Genomic DNA, 13,305 nt, shown 5'->3' with positions numbered 1-13,305 from the left:
AAAGCTGGGCCCTAAAAGCTCATCCCTTGCTGCTCAGGAGGCTGAGATCTAAGGATTGAGGTTTAGAGCCAGCCCAGGCAGGAAAGTCCGTAAGACTCTTATCCCCAATTACCCACCAAAAAGCCGGAAGTGGAGCTGTGACTCAAGTGGTAGAGTGCTAGCCTTGAGTGAAAAAGCTCAGGGACAGTGCCTACGTCTGGAATTCAGGACCAACTATGAGCACACATAAATTAGGAGATTAAGACCTCACATTGAGTGCCACTTAACAGAAGGTACAAGAATAGTTCTAACTGTTATGCTCACAGGCGTTTGGGGAGTTTCTAGAAGGACCTCAAGCCCAGCAGGGTTCACTGCTGTTTCCTGGATCCCATCACCAGGACTATGGGCTGTTGGGCTCTAACCCTGAGCTTGCTTCCTCTGGATGAGCAGCCCTGTCCACCCCCACCCCCCCATCCTTGCTAGTGTGTATGTGTGGGAGGGGCTCAGAGCAGAGTGGCTGGCCTCAGTTTCCCCCTGTAAAACAGGAGGAGCAAGTTGATAGGGGCAGGACTTCTGGGAGGATGTGGGGGAGGAAGGATATCCTAGATATCTGAAGCCATATGCCTGTCCCCCCTCAGCTGGCTTGGAGACAGAGACGGGACAGAAATGATAGAAGTGGAAATTCCTCCCACCAGCGCCTCGGGTGGATGTGTTGACAAAGTGTCCTTTGTTTATTTGTGGCTGAAGGAATGTCACCTAGGAGAGTAACACTGGCTGCGGTGGCTTGGCTTGGCCGGGGACCTGGGTTCCATTCCCAGTTCCGCAAAAAAGGAAAAAGAAAAGAAAAGAAAAGAAAAGAAAAAAAAAAAAAACCACCCTAGCCCTAGCCTAGCTCGCACTAGCCGGCACTCTGATTGGTTGCTGATGACGTCATGGGGCAAGCCGGGCGGTGATTGGCGAGCGGAAGGTACACTGGCCAGGCTGGTGTCTGGGCTGGTCCCCTGGGGAAGGATGGGCTAGCGAAGGGTCCCCAGCTTCGTTGGGGGTGAGCTCTCTCCTGACCCCACTCACAGCAGCCAGCAGGAACCCCACGATTCCTCTTTTCCAGTATCTTCCAGGAGCCCCTAGGGAGGCTGAGGCTGTGGCCCTTCCGCTGGTCCTAAGCCGCAGGGCCTCTGCCCCTAGCTGGTCCTGCTGTGTGCTCCGTCTCGCTTAGAGTCCCCAAGGCTCGGTGCGCGGGGTGCCTTACTCAGCCCCTTCCTCAGTTTCCCCCTCCTGTCTCCAGCTCTCTGCCTGGGATTTTCATCTCTTGGCTGTTTTCTGGGTGGCATAAACCCAAGGTCTCTTTCCCAAAGACTGAGCCAAGACGCTTGTGGGCCTTGCAGAAGAGGCCCGGATTCATGAATGAGTACAAAGAGCAACCCGGGTGCAGGAGGGAGGGCGAGGCCTCCCTGGTGGTGGTGGTGGCTCTTGGCCAGGCAGGGGACACACAGACCCTCCTTTGTCTGGGAGCCTGGGCAAACCCCGCTAGTCCCTTGGCCAAGGGACATAGGGTCGCCACAGACAGGCAGTGGCCCAGCTGGGGCGGGATTGTCCCCAAAGTGGAGTTCTCAGGAGCCTGGCCTGCTTTTTTTTCTGGGGGCAGAGCCTCCCCCCCCTGCCCTCCCCCTCTTCCCCAGGACAGCCCCAGGGATGGAGGGCTTGAAGAAGCCGAGCTCAGAAGCAACATAGGCAGTATCACCGAGCCCCCCAATCCCTCCCCCCATCTCTAGCCTAGTGTTTTGAGGGTTGGTTCACATTGTACCATGAATGAGGATCTCATTTTTTTTTAACGTGTCAGGAATATTCCATTGTACAGATGGACCACATTTTGTTCATCTATCCATTCATCTGCATCCCAGGTTTGTCTTGTTTTGTTTTAGTAGAACTGGGGTTTGACTTGGACTTACCAGGCAGGCAGTCTACCACTTGAGGTATACCTCCAGCCCTTTTTGGTCTTGTTTATTTTTTAAAATTCATTGATTAAAATGATTTATTTTTGTATATGTGGTACTAAGGAATCAAACCCAGGGCCTCATTTATGCCAGGCAAGCACTCTACCACTATGCGACATTCCCAGCTCTCAGATTTTTTTCTGTCATTCTACCACTTGAGCCACAGCTCTACTTCCAGCTTTTTGCCGGTTAATTGGAGGTAAGAACGTCACAGACTTTTTTTTTTGGCCTGGATTGGCTTTGAACCTTGGTCCTGAAATCTCAGCCTCCTAAATAACTAGGATTACAGGTATGAGCCACCAACTTGCTGTTATCACTATTTTTGAAAATAGCATTTCGTTGGGTGCTGGTGGCTCCCGCCTGTAATCCTAGCTATTCAGGAGGCTGAGATCTGAGGATCAAGGTTCAAAGCCAGCCCGAGCAAGAAAATCCCTGCCCTTGAGATTCTTATCTCCAATAAATCACTAGAAAAAAACCAGAAGTGGCCCTGTGGCTCAAGTGGTAGAGTGTTAGCCTTAGCTGAAGAGCTGAGGGACAGCGCCCAAGCCCAGAGTTCAAGCCCCACAACTGACCAAAAAAAAAAAAAAATAGCATTTCATTTTTTATCTGGGCTGGCTTGGTCCAACTTACTCTTCCTGCATTATTGGGATGACAGGCGTATGCCATCACATATAACTTCCTATGGGTAGAGATGGGGGAGGGGTCTCCTGAACTTCTGCTCCCAGGCTGATCTTGAACCACAAACCTTCTGATCTCTGCCTCCTAAGTGGCTAGGACTACAGGATCACGGTACCTGGTATTTCTTTCCCTGTTGTTGAAATGGGGGTATCACTAGATTGACTAGGTTAGCCCTGAACTCTGGCTCAAGCAGAATTCCTGTCCCAGCCTCCCAGGTAAGCTGGAACCACATGTTCACCCCTCCTCACCTGCACCCAGGTGAATCTTAATGTTTGGCCAAGATTGGCCATCAATGGCCTACACTTTTGTAGCCTAGTTTTCCTATTAGAGCAACACTATTTACTGAACAAAGCAGTGTGCGCTTCCTCTGATACACAGAGGCTCTGGGTGGACTAAGTACCTGGAAGGAAATGGTGCCTGGGGGGTTGGGTAGATTCTTTTGGAAGAGGAGAAAGAATTGCCTTGAGATGCTGTTGTATGCCTGGCGCCTAGTGGGTTTTGGGAGCATGATTCCATTTAGTAGTTATTTCTTTTATTTTCTCTTTGGTTTGATTGAGGCAGGGTCTTATTATGTAGAATGGACTAGGGGAGCTGAACTAGGTACAGAGATGGGGGATTTAGGGGAGTTCAGGGGCCACTGTTTATCATGGTCCAAACTCATAAAGCCAAATAGCAGGGCTCCTACATGTGTGTGAAAAAGAGAATGAGACTATCTCTGATAATAGTTTTAAAAAGGGGGGAAATGCGTGTATAGAAAAGGACAATACAAATGTCACACAAGTATATTACATGTGTGGATGGAAAGATCAACAATTTGGTGACTTTGGGATGGCAAATATACACGAATAAAAAAGAAACTTGCATAGTAAAAAGGAAAGAAACCCAGTATGCAAATTAAAACATTTTTCTTAAAAAAAAAAAAAGAATCTGCTTTCTTAATGTCGTACAGAGGCTTATAAGGGACAGAAAGAGGACACAAGGGGTTAAAGGGAACATTCTGGGGTTTTAGGGTGGTGGGAACTATTTCTTGGGTGTCTGCCTGGGTCACCCATCTCCTGGCTTTCTTTTCTCCCTCCACCCCCTCCTGCCTTCAATAGTCACAGCAGCAGCCAGAGACAAGGAGAGTTTTGTTGAGGCCAGAAATAAATAAATAAATAACCATTCTGCCTGCCCCCTGGATTGCCATAGCAACTGTGACATCACCCTGGTACCTAGAGGGATGTTTGTTAAAGGTACAGAGGAGGAAAGGGTCACAGGGCCTTGTTTGGGGACAGGTACAGGAGCCCTCTTTGGAGCTGGACTTGGGGTTGCCCACTTGTGTGACATAAATTGTCATGGCTTCCCTGAGGCTTTTGGCACACTATTGGTGTGCTTGCACTATGTGTGTGTGTGCACACGTGTGTGCGTGCACATGCATGCACACCTGGCTCAACCTGGGTCATCGTGGACCAGCATCCTTGATGGATGAGCTCAGCACCAGGCCAGAGGTCTGTTTTAGGGGCTCTAAGGGCCCTCTCTGGCCTTCTGGAGATTGCTGACAACCCTGGGTGCTTCTAGGTTTGGAGACATGTTACTTGCATCTTGACCATTAGGAATCTTCACTTCCAGGGGTGTGTCTGTCTCCAGGGGGTGGCCCCTTACTTGCTCTTGGCTAAAATCTCATTTTTTTCCCTTTTTCTTTTTCTTTTTGGTGCTAGTACTGAGGGCTTGACTTCAGAACTTTGTACTCTCCCTTAGCTTTTTCATTCAAGGATGGCACTCTACCACTTGAGTCACACCTTCACTTCTAGTTTTGTGTGCTTAATTGTAGATAAGAGTCTCTCAGATTTGTCTGCCTAGGCTGGCTTCAGACCTTGATCCTCAGATCTTAGCCTCCTGAGTAGCTAGAATTACAGGCATGGGCCATCAGTACTGGCACCAATTTTCCTTTCCTTCCTTCCCTCCTTCCCTCCTTCCTTCCTTCCTTCCTTCCTTCCCTCCCTCCCTCCCTCCCTCTCTCCCTCCCTCCCTTTCCTCCCTCCTTCCTTCCACTCCCTCCCTCCCTCCTTCCTTCCTTCTGTCTTTTTCTTTCTTCTTTCCCTTCCACCCTCCCTTCTTTTTGTTTCTCCCTTTTTCTCTCCCTTCCTCCCTTCCTTTTCTTTCCTTTCTCTTTTCCTTTTTTATGATTGTGGGTTGAACTCAGGCTCTCATACTTGCTAGACAGGCACTGTACTACTTGAGTCATGTCCTAGCTCCTTTTTTGTTTTACTTTGCCTTTCAATAGAGTCTCACACTTTTACCTTGGAACTTGCTTTAGCCCTTGATTCCCTTATCTCCACTTCTGGAGTACCTCTCATTACAGGTGTGCATGTTGGTTCCCTCCCTCCCTCCCTCCCTTCCTTCCTTTCTTCCTTCCTTCCTTCCTTCCTTCCTTCCTTCCTTCTTCTCTCTGATTCTTCTTAAGACTTCTATTTTCTTTCTTTTCTTTTTTTTGTGGGTCATAAGACTTGAACTCTGGGCCTGAGTGCTGTCCCTTAGCTCTTCAGCTCAAGGGTAGAGCTCTACCACTTGAGCCTCAGCATCACTTCCAATTTTTGGGTGGTTTATTAGAAATGACTTTCCTGCCTAAGTTGGGTTTGAACCACGATCCTCAGATCTCAGCCTCCTGAGTAAGTAGCTAGGATTACAGGTGTGAGATACTGGCATCCAGAAGTCTTCTATATTTTTGAGAGAGGGTCTCTCTTTGTAGCTGGCCTTGAACTCAAGATTCTCCTGCCACGGCATCCAAAATACTGGGAAAAACTTTTTACTCTGTCCCCACTGGTGTAACCCAGTAGCTGTGGGACTTTGCAGACTGTGTGTGTGTGTGTGTGTGTGTGTGTGTGTGTGTGTGTGTTGACTGACCAGCTCAGCATGTGCCAGATCTTGGAGTCATGTGACCATAGAGTCACATGGCCATGCAATCCTGGTAGATACAGGCAGGGAGCACATGCCAGAGCACATGGCTGGAACAGAGGACTTACATGGACTCCTGGGTTCATCCAGGTGCCAAGAGGACCAGTATAGGAAAACCAGACCCCAGGTAGCCAAGGGGAAAACCACAGACTCAGTGCTTGGCCCACGCGCTCCAGCTTGTGCTCTTGCCTAGCCCAACTGTCATACACAAAGCCAGCATATGAAGATGCTCTATGAATGCACTGAGGACTGAGAATTGATCCAGCATACAGAAAGTGCTTGATAAATTCTCCACAAATCATCCTTTACATAAAGCCATCATATAGAAGGAGCCCCATGTATGCTCCACGAAGGATGCCAGCATGGAGCCAGATCAGAAAGTACTCAATGAATGCTCCAGGGAGGATGATCACATGGATTCAGCATAGCTAGGTGCTCAGTGAATGCCCCATGATCTGTACTGAGCCATCATACAGAAGGTATGCTCAGGGAGCCCTTTGTGCTAAATCACACTCATTTCTTGCTTTGGGTGGTGGTGGTGGTGGTGGTGGTGGTGTTTGTCGGGGTGTGTGTGTGTGTGTGTGTGGCCGGTTTGAGTGGCGTTTGTCTTCCCCTGGTGGACAATGCTGGCAAAACCCCAGGGAGCCATGCACCAGAAGCTTGCTGGGAAGTGAACCAAGTCCTGGGCCTCTGCTGCTGTGAGACACCCTGTGAATGCTGCCGTGGCTTCTACACCTGTGAGGGCCCCGGAAGTGAATGACCGGTGGCTTCTGTGGGTTGGTGGGCCCCGGAAGTGGGTGCTGCAGCCGGAAGTGGCTTCGCCTGCGTTGCCCGTGGTTCCCGCCCAGCGGTGTGCGGGTCTTTGCCTCGGCTCCCGCCCCGCAGGCCCGGGCCTCGTCTCGGGCTGGGCCGGGCCGAGCAGGGACAGGGACGTCTTGGCGGGGCCCCGCTTGGGAGCCCGGCCGGCCGCCGGCCTATGTCGCTTCCTCCCCAGCTCCCAGCCGCAAACCCAGGGGGGCTCCGTGTGGGGCCCCGTTGGGGACCCGCCGGCCCGGGGGCCGTGAGGATTCCGCACCCGAACGCCAAGATCGTTAGGCTGGGGACGAGGTTTGGCCCCCACCCAGCAAGAGCTCAAACCCCGGCACCCCAAAGACCTCTGAGAATGTTTATTTTAAAGGTAAAACTGCCTGATTCTGCACAGTGACCTGAATGCCGCAGAAATGACAGCGCACGCGCGAAACGATGCCAAGGGGATGTACTGTGGCTCCTGGGTTTCAGCCCGTGTCATGGTGCGGCGGGGTGGTTAGAGCCGAGCAGCTCCCCTCATGGCTGCCAGGAAGGAGAGAGGAGGGGGGCCAGGAAGAGAGGAAGTGGGATGAGATCGTACAATCTGTGTACTAGGCCATCTAGGATCCTAGTGGAGCTGTACACATTCAAGGAAGATTTCCCCCCACAGCGAATCCTTTCTGGAAAATGCTCACAGACACATCCAGAAGCGTGCTGTGCTAATCTCCTAAGGGCTTCTCAGAATAGTCAAGTTGATCGTCACGATCAACCGTCACATGTTCAAGAGATTTACACCCAAGTCTTCACCATCAGAGTTACCCTGAATTACCCTACCCTGGGTCATTTCCCCTGTGGTAGACTGAGTAAACCATGTGTACTTCATCCACCCAATAGCATACTACACAGCCATGGAAACAACCAATCACCATGTCAAATAATATGGATGAATCTCAGAAGAATCCCAGGTGTAAAAGAACTCAGAAACAGAAGATTGGGTTCTGTGTGAATCCATTGGTACCAAGTTCAAGACCAGGAAGAAGTAATCCACACTAACAGTGTTACAGAGTTTTTTCATTGGGATGGTACTTACTGGGGTTAGGCAGAAGGGCATTTTCTGGGGGTGGCAGGAAATAATGCATGTCATCCTGGGTAGTATAATGGGGGTGTATGTATGTAAAAATTCACCAAGCTCTATCCCTGGGGAGCCAAACTATGCAAATGAGAATAGTCAGGCATGGTAGTACCCACCTGTAATCCTGGCATTCAAGAGGCTAAACAGGAAGATTGCAAGTTTGAGGCCAGCCTGGGCTACAATAACATGACTGTCTCAAATAACAACAGCAACAAAACACCAAATACAAAGCAAAACTGGTATGTTTGGTTCAGCCTACAGTCCAGGCTAATTGGGAGACAGAAATAGGAGGATCTTAGTGCAAGGTCAGCCCAGGTATAAAGCGGGCAGTGACTGGCTATGGTGTTGCATGCTGGAACAATGGCTGGATGTGGTAGCATGGGCATATCATCTGGATGTAAATAACCAAGTAACCATAGCTAAGAAGGGGACTGGGGGGGGGGGCTGGGAAGGTGGCTCAGTGGTAGAGCACTTGCCTCAGCACCACATAAGCAAAAAGAAAAAAGCTGGAAGTGGCGCCTGGCTCAAGTGGTAGAGCGCTAGCCTTGAGCTGAAGAGCTGAGGGACAGCGCCCAGGCCCAGAATTCAGGCCCCATGACCGGACCCCCCCAAAAAAAGAAAGGGACTGGGGGAGTGACTCAGTTGGTAAGGTACCTGCCTAAGCAAGTGCAAGGCCCTCAGTTCAAACCTAGTACCACCAAGAATAATAATGAAGACAAGGACAGGAAGGAGCGAGACAGAGGAACCAAGCAATTCTCTCAGATGGTTTCCCAGCCAGTCTTTCTGGAATTCTGCCTGTCATTCCAGGTTCATGAACCACCGAGTCCCACCCCACAAGAGGTACCAACCCACAGAATATGAGCATGCAGCCAATTGTGCCACCCATGCTGTGAGTGGGGCCTGGGGGTGGGGGCTAAGGTGGGACGTCTGGGTGGGGGAGGGGAAGGCAGCCTCTTCACACTGACACAGATGTCTCATGATCCCCAGGAGTGGGTAAGTGGATGTAGAGGGAAGGCCACAAGGAGGGAGGGAAGGTCACAAGGATACAAGGCCTCTCCTTGGCTCTAAAAGCCTGCAGCCACTCCCTCATACCCATGCTATTGACCAGTCACCGTGGCACATTCCCCTGCAGGTCCCATTCACCTGCCACACACATATCCCAGGCTCCTCCTCCAGCCACTCACCTCTTCATAAAGGCAGGCAGGACTCAGTGTCTCTGCTTAGTCTCTTCCGCTGCCTGGAACATTTGGCCTCTCTGCCCCACCCTTGCCTCTAAGACACTCTCCATCTTTCAGGGCCCTTGTTGAAATGCATCCCCCAAGTACATCCCCAGCTGCCCAGATGCAGGGGTCCCTAAGCTGGTACCCTCCCGCCCCCAGCCCTGAGTATGTCAAGCTAGAAGGATTGTTTTTCAGTCACTGAATCATGCAGCATATTGGCTCACAAGAGAAAGTGGGAAGAACAAAATGGAAGGGCAAAGGTGGGCTGAATCACATAGCTGTAAAGGCACAGGATTTTTTTTTTTTGGTGCCAATCCTGGGCTTGAACTCAGGGTCTGGCACTGTCTCTGAGCTTCTTTTTGCTCAGGGCTAGCACTCTTACCACTTGAGCCACTGCACCACTTCCGGCCTTTTCTATGTATGTGGCACCGAGGAATCAAACTTAGGGCTTCATGCATGCTAGGTAGGCACTCTACCACTAAGCCACATTCACAGTCCAAGGCACAGGATTTGAGGCACTTCTCTCAGGGATAAGCTATGCTTTAGACTCACAAGTTGAGTGACACCTAGGTACCAGTGCTATTGTGGGTGGAGCTCTTGCTTCAGGAACATCAGTGATGGGTGCATGGCATATGGCAAATAAGGTTCCTCAGCATGGTGACTGGGCCTGGGGTGCCAGTCAAGGATTCCAATGAAACATTCACAGAGATAGTATCCATGCCAGGGAACATTTAAATGAGCTTTTGGTGGTACCAGGATTTGAACTCGGGATTTCAGACTTGCGCATGCATGGTTGGTGCTCTACCACTTGAGCCACCTCTTTTTTTTTTTGCTGGTTAATTTGAGATGGAGTCTCTTAGACTTTCCTGTCTGGACTGGCTTTGAATGTTGATCCTCTGGATCTCTGCCACTAGTGCCTGGCTTGAAATTTCAATTTGAATTCGCAATGAGTTTGTTCTTTATAAAATCTAGAAGGAAGGATTTTGGAAGTTTCTAGCATGAATTGGAGGAGATTCATTTAGTGAAGCCTAATGTAAGCAATATCCAATGAACACATGCACCAAAACATTATATAGTACTACCACATTTACAACATTTAGGCTTTTATGCTTTAGTTACATTAAACATGAAAAAATAAAAGGAATCCAGTAAGATGAAACAAATGCCCAGTCATCACCATGTTCCCATGGCTGCTAGGTTGACTAAATATTGGAGATATGGTTTATAGAAAAAAAGAGAGAGCTGTGCATGAGGGACACAAGGGGCTCTGTTTCCTCCCTCCCCTCCCCCCCATTTTGCACAAAAGACTGGACCTGCAGCGCTGTCCTTTTCCCTCCAGTTCTGGATTATTCCCAGCATCCTGGGCAGCTCCAACCTCTACTTCCTGTCAGATGATGACTGGGAGACCATTTCTGCCTGGATCTATGGCCTTGGCCTTTGTGGCCTCTTCGTGGTGTCCACGATATTCCACACCGTCTCCTGGAAGAAGAGTCACCTCAGGTACCTCGTGAGCACCCACACAAGGGACCCTAGCTGTGCAGGCCACCCTGGGCGGAGGGCTTGCTCAGGTAAACCTGGAGGGGTTGGGGATGGTGATACCAGGGCCGTCATGGTTGAGGAACTGACCTTGCTTTGGGAGCTGCGCTTGAGTGCCACCTGGGTGACCTTGTTCCCTGCACCGGCCTACCCCTTCACTCTGCTCTGAGAGGACCCCAAGAGTGAACACCTGCTTTCAGGGCCCCAGTAAAGGCCACATGGCCTCTATTCCCTTCAGGAGACCTGACAGGGTCTTTGCTATTCTCAAACCTTTTCAACATTAAGGAGCGCTGTGGGCCTGAAAATCCCTGGATTTTTACAACGTCAAACCATTTTGCTTTTAGTTTTTTAATTGTAGTGAAACATACACAACACCTACATGACATTGCCACCATAATCCTTTTGAAGTAGACTATCACACACTGTCAGACAACCATCACTGCCATTCCTCTCTAGAACTTTCCAGAATGTTCTGTCTTTCCAAACTGAACCCCTCAGCCTCTCACCTTTGGTGACCACTCTTCTTTCTCCAAGGGATTTTTTTTTTGGGGGGGGGGGGATTGGTCATGGGGCCTGAACTCTGGGTCTGGGCGCTGTCCCTCAGCTCTTCAGCTCAAGGCTAGTGCTCTATCACTTAAGCCACAACACACTTCTGGTTTTCTGGTGGTTTATTGGAGATGAGAGTCTTAGGGCCTTTCCTGTCCAGGCTGGCTTTGAACCACGATCCTCAGATCTCAGATCAGCCTCCTGAGTAGCTAGGATTATAGGCATGAGCCACCAAAACCCAGCAGGATTTTTTTTTTTTTTTGGCATTGACCTCAGGGCCTAGCTCTCACTAGGCATGTGATCTACCTCTTGAACCACACCTCTAGCGCTTTGTGCTTTAGTTTTTTGGGTTTTTTTTGTTTTTTTTTTCAGTCCTGGGGCTTGAACTCAGGGCCTTTCCTCCCGCTTTTTTTTGGGGGGGGATTCGGTTGTGGGGCCTGAACTCTGGGCCTGGGCGCTGTCCCTCAGCTTTTCAGCTCAAGGCTAGCACTCTACCACTTGAGCCACAAGGCCACTTCTGGCTTTTTTCTTTTTTCTTATGTGGTGCTGAGAATTGGAACCCAGGGCCTCATGCATGCAAGGTAAGCACTCTACCACTGAGCCAACTTCCCAGCCCGCGCTTTTTTTTTTTTTTTTTTTAAAGCTAACACTCTACCACTTGAGCCACAGCTCCACTTCCAGCTTTTTTTCTTTCTTTCTTTTTTTTTTTGCTGGGTAATTGGAGATAAGGAGTCTTGTGGACTTTTCTGCCCCGGTTGGCTTCAAACTGAGACCCTCAGATCTCAGCCTCCTGAGTAGCTAGGATTACAGGTGTGAGCCGCTAGCACCTGGTTTCGGTTCTTCTTTGAATAGGGTCTCCATCCTCTTATTTAAGCTTCTTGCACAGCTGGGATGACAGAGATACCACTATAGCCAGCTTTTATTGGTTGAGATGAGGTCCTGCTCACTTTTTGCCTGGGCTTGCCTGAAACCATGATTCTCTTGATCCCTGCTTCCCAGGTAATGAGATTACAGGTGTGTACCACTATATGTGACTTGTGTCTAGGAATTTTACAGCACTGGGAATGTTCTTTGTGTGGATTCCTATAGCACTCATACTTCTGTGGCCAGCTTGTTTGAAATCCCCTAAGACTCAGAGAGGAATGGCCTGCAGGGTCCCAGAGCTGCTCAAGTCTGAGCCAGAGCTCATCCTGGACTCCAGATTCCCCCATTGATGCTCCAGCAGAGCATCCTTCCTACCCCTTCCAGCTTCCAGATGCTCCTAGTGTTCTTGGCTTGTGGCCATGTCACTCGAATGTCTTCCCATGGGCTACTTCCTGTGTGGCTTTGTGACCAACTCTCCCACTTTTTTCTCTTACAAAAACACCAATTTTATGCCCACCCAGGGATTGAATGTACTGTGGTCATACTGTGAGGTGGGTGGAAATAATGATAACTTCCTTGTAGATAAGTTGAGGAGTTAATGCAGGACCAGATATGGTGGCTTCCTTGTAATCCAAGTCCTTAGGAGGCTAAGGCAGGAGGATTACAATTTTGAGACCAGCCGGCACAAAACTTTAATGAGACTCCTTCTTCAACTTACTATGCACATCTGGTGGTACACGTCTATAATCTAAGCACTCAAGAGGCTGAGGTGGGAGAGTCATGTACCACCCTGGATATATAACAAGACTCTGTCTCAAAAAAGTACAAAACAGGGCTGGGAAGGTGGCTCAGTGGTAGAGCGCTTGCCTTGCATGCATGAGGCCCTGGGTTCGATTCCTCTGCACCACGTAAGCAAAAAAAAAAAAAAAAAAAAAAAAGAAAGAAAAGAAAAGAAAAGAAAAAATACTAAACAGAATTAACAACAGTAACCCCCAAAAAGGAGGAGGATGAGAAAGGGCCAGGCACCGGTGGCTCATGCCTGTAATCCTAGCTACGCAGGAGGCTGAGATCTGAGGATCACGGTTCAAAGCCAGTCCAGGCAGGAAAGTCTATGAGATTCTTATCTCCAATTAACCACCGGAAAACCAGAAGTGGTGCTGTGGCTCAAGAGGTAGTGTGCTCACTTGAGCTGAAGAGCTGAGGGACAGCGCCCAAGCCAAGAGTTCAAGCCCCACAACTGACAAAACAAAACAAAACAAAACATAGTGCTCTGATTATAGTAGTAGCTCCATGCATGCAAGCCATTGTGTCTGCTTTTATATCTAAGACGATACGCACTAGAACTGTAGTCACACTCAGAGCCCAGCAGACAGCTTGCTGGACAGAGCTGCAGTTTATATTAGTTATCTGTTGATTTCTGTGTAACAAAGTGCCCCACAATCTGATAGATGAAAATAATGAGAACTGGGCTGGGAAGGTGGCTCAGTGGTAGAGCGCTTGCCTTGCCTGCCTGAGGCCCTGGGTTTGATTCCTCAGCACCACATAAGCAAAAAAGAAAAAAGCTGGAAGTGGCGCTGTGGCTCAAGTGGTAGAGCGCTAGCCTTGAGCTGAAGAGCTGAGGGACAGTGCCCAGGCC

At 49.5% G+C, this 13,305-nt stretch overlaps 1 protein-coding gene across 3 annotated transcripts in view; it reads left to right on the top strand.

The window, feature by feature from the left end:
• Mmd2 (monocyte to macrophage differentiation associated 2) overlaps window positions 1–13,305 on the top strand; it is a 38,641-nt gene that overhangs the window by 13,313 nt on the left and 12,023 nt on the right. For 2 of the 3 annotated variants that reach the window (XM_070033464.1, XM_070033465.1), the window contains 2 exons: window positions 8,311–8,392; window positions 10,063–10,223. In XM_070033464.1, the coding sequence (XP_069889565.1) occupies window positions 8,311–8,392; window positions 10,063–10,223 (243 nt within the window). Of the gene's footprint in view, window positions 1–6,434; window positions 6,763–8,310; window positions 8,393–10,062; window positions 10,224–13,305 lie in introns of those variants that run through there. The other variant, XM_070033466.1, reaches the window with a different exon arrangement.

This window comes from Dipodomys merriami, unplaced genomic scaffold (genome assembly GCF_024711535.1).
Source record: "Dipodomys merriami isolate MVZ:Mamm:240054 unplaced genomic scaffold, mDipMer1.0.p SCAF_22, whole genome shotgun sequence".
Classification (NCBI taxonomy): Eukaryota; Metazoa; Chordata; class Mammalia; order Rodentia; family Heteromyidae; genus Dipodomys; species Dipodomys merriami.
Note: the sequence above shows the minus strand (reverse complement) of the source record. Positions and strands in the feature narration are given on the sequence as shown.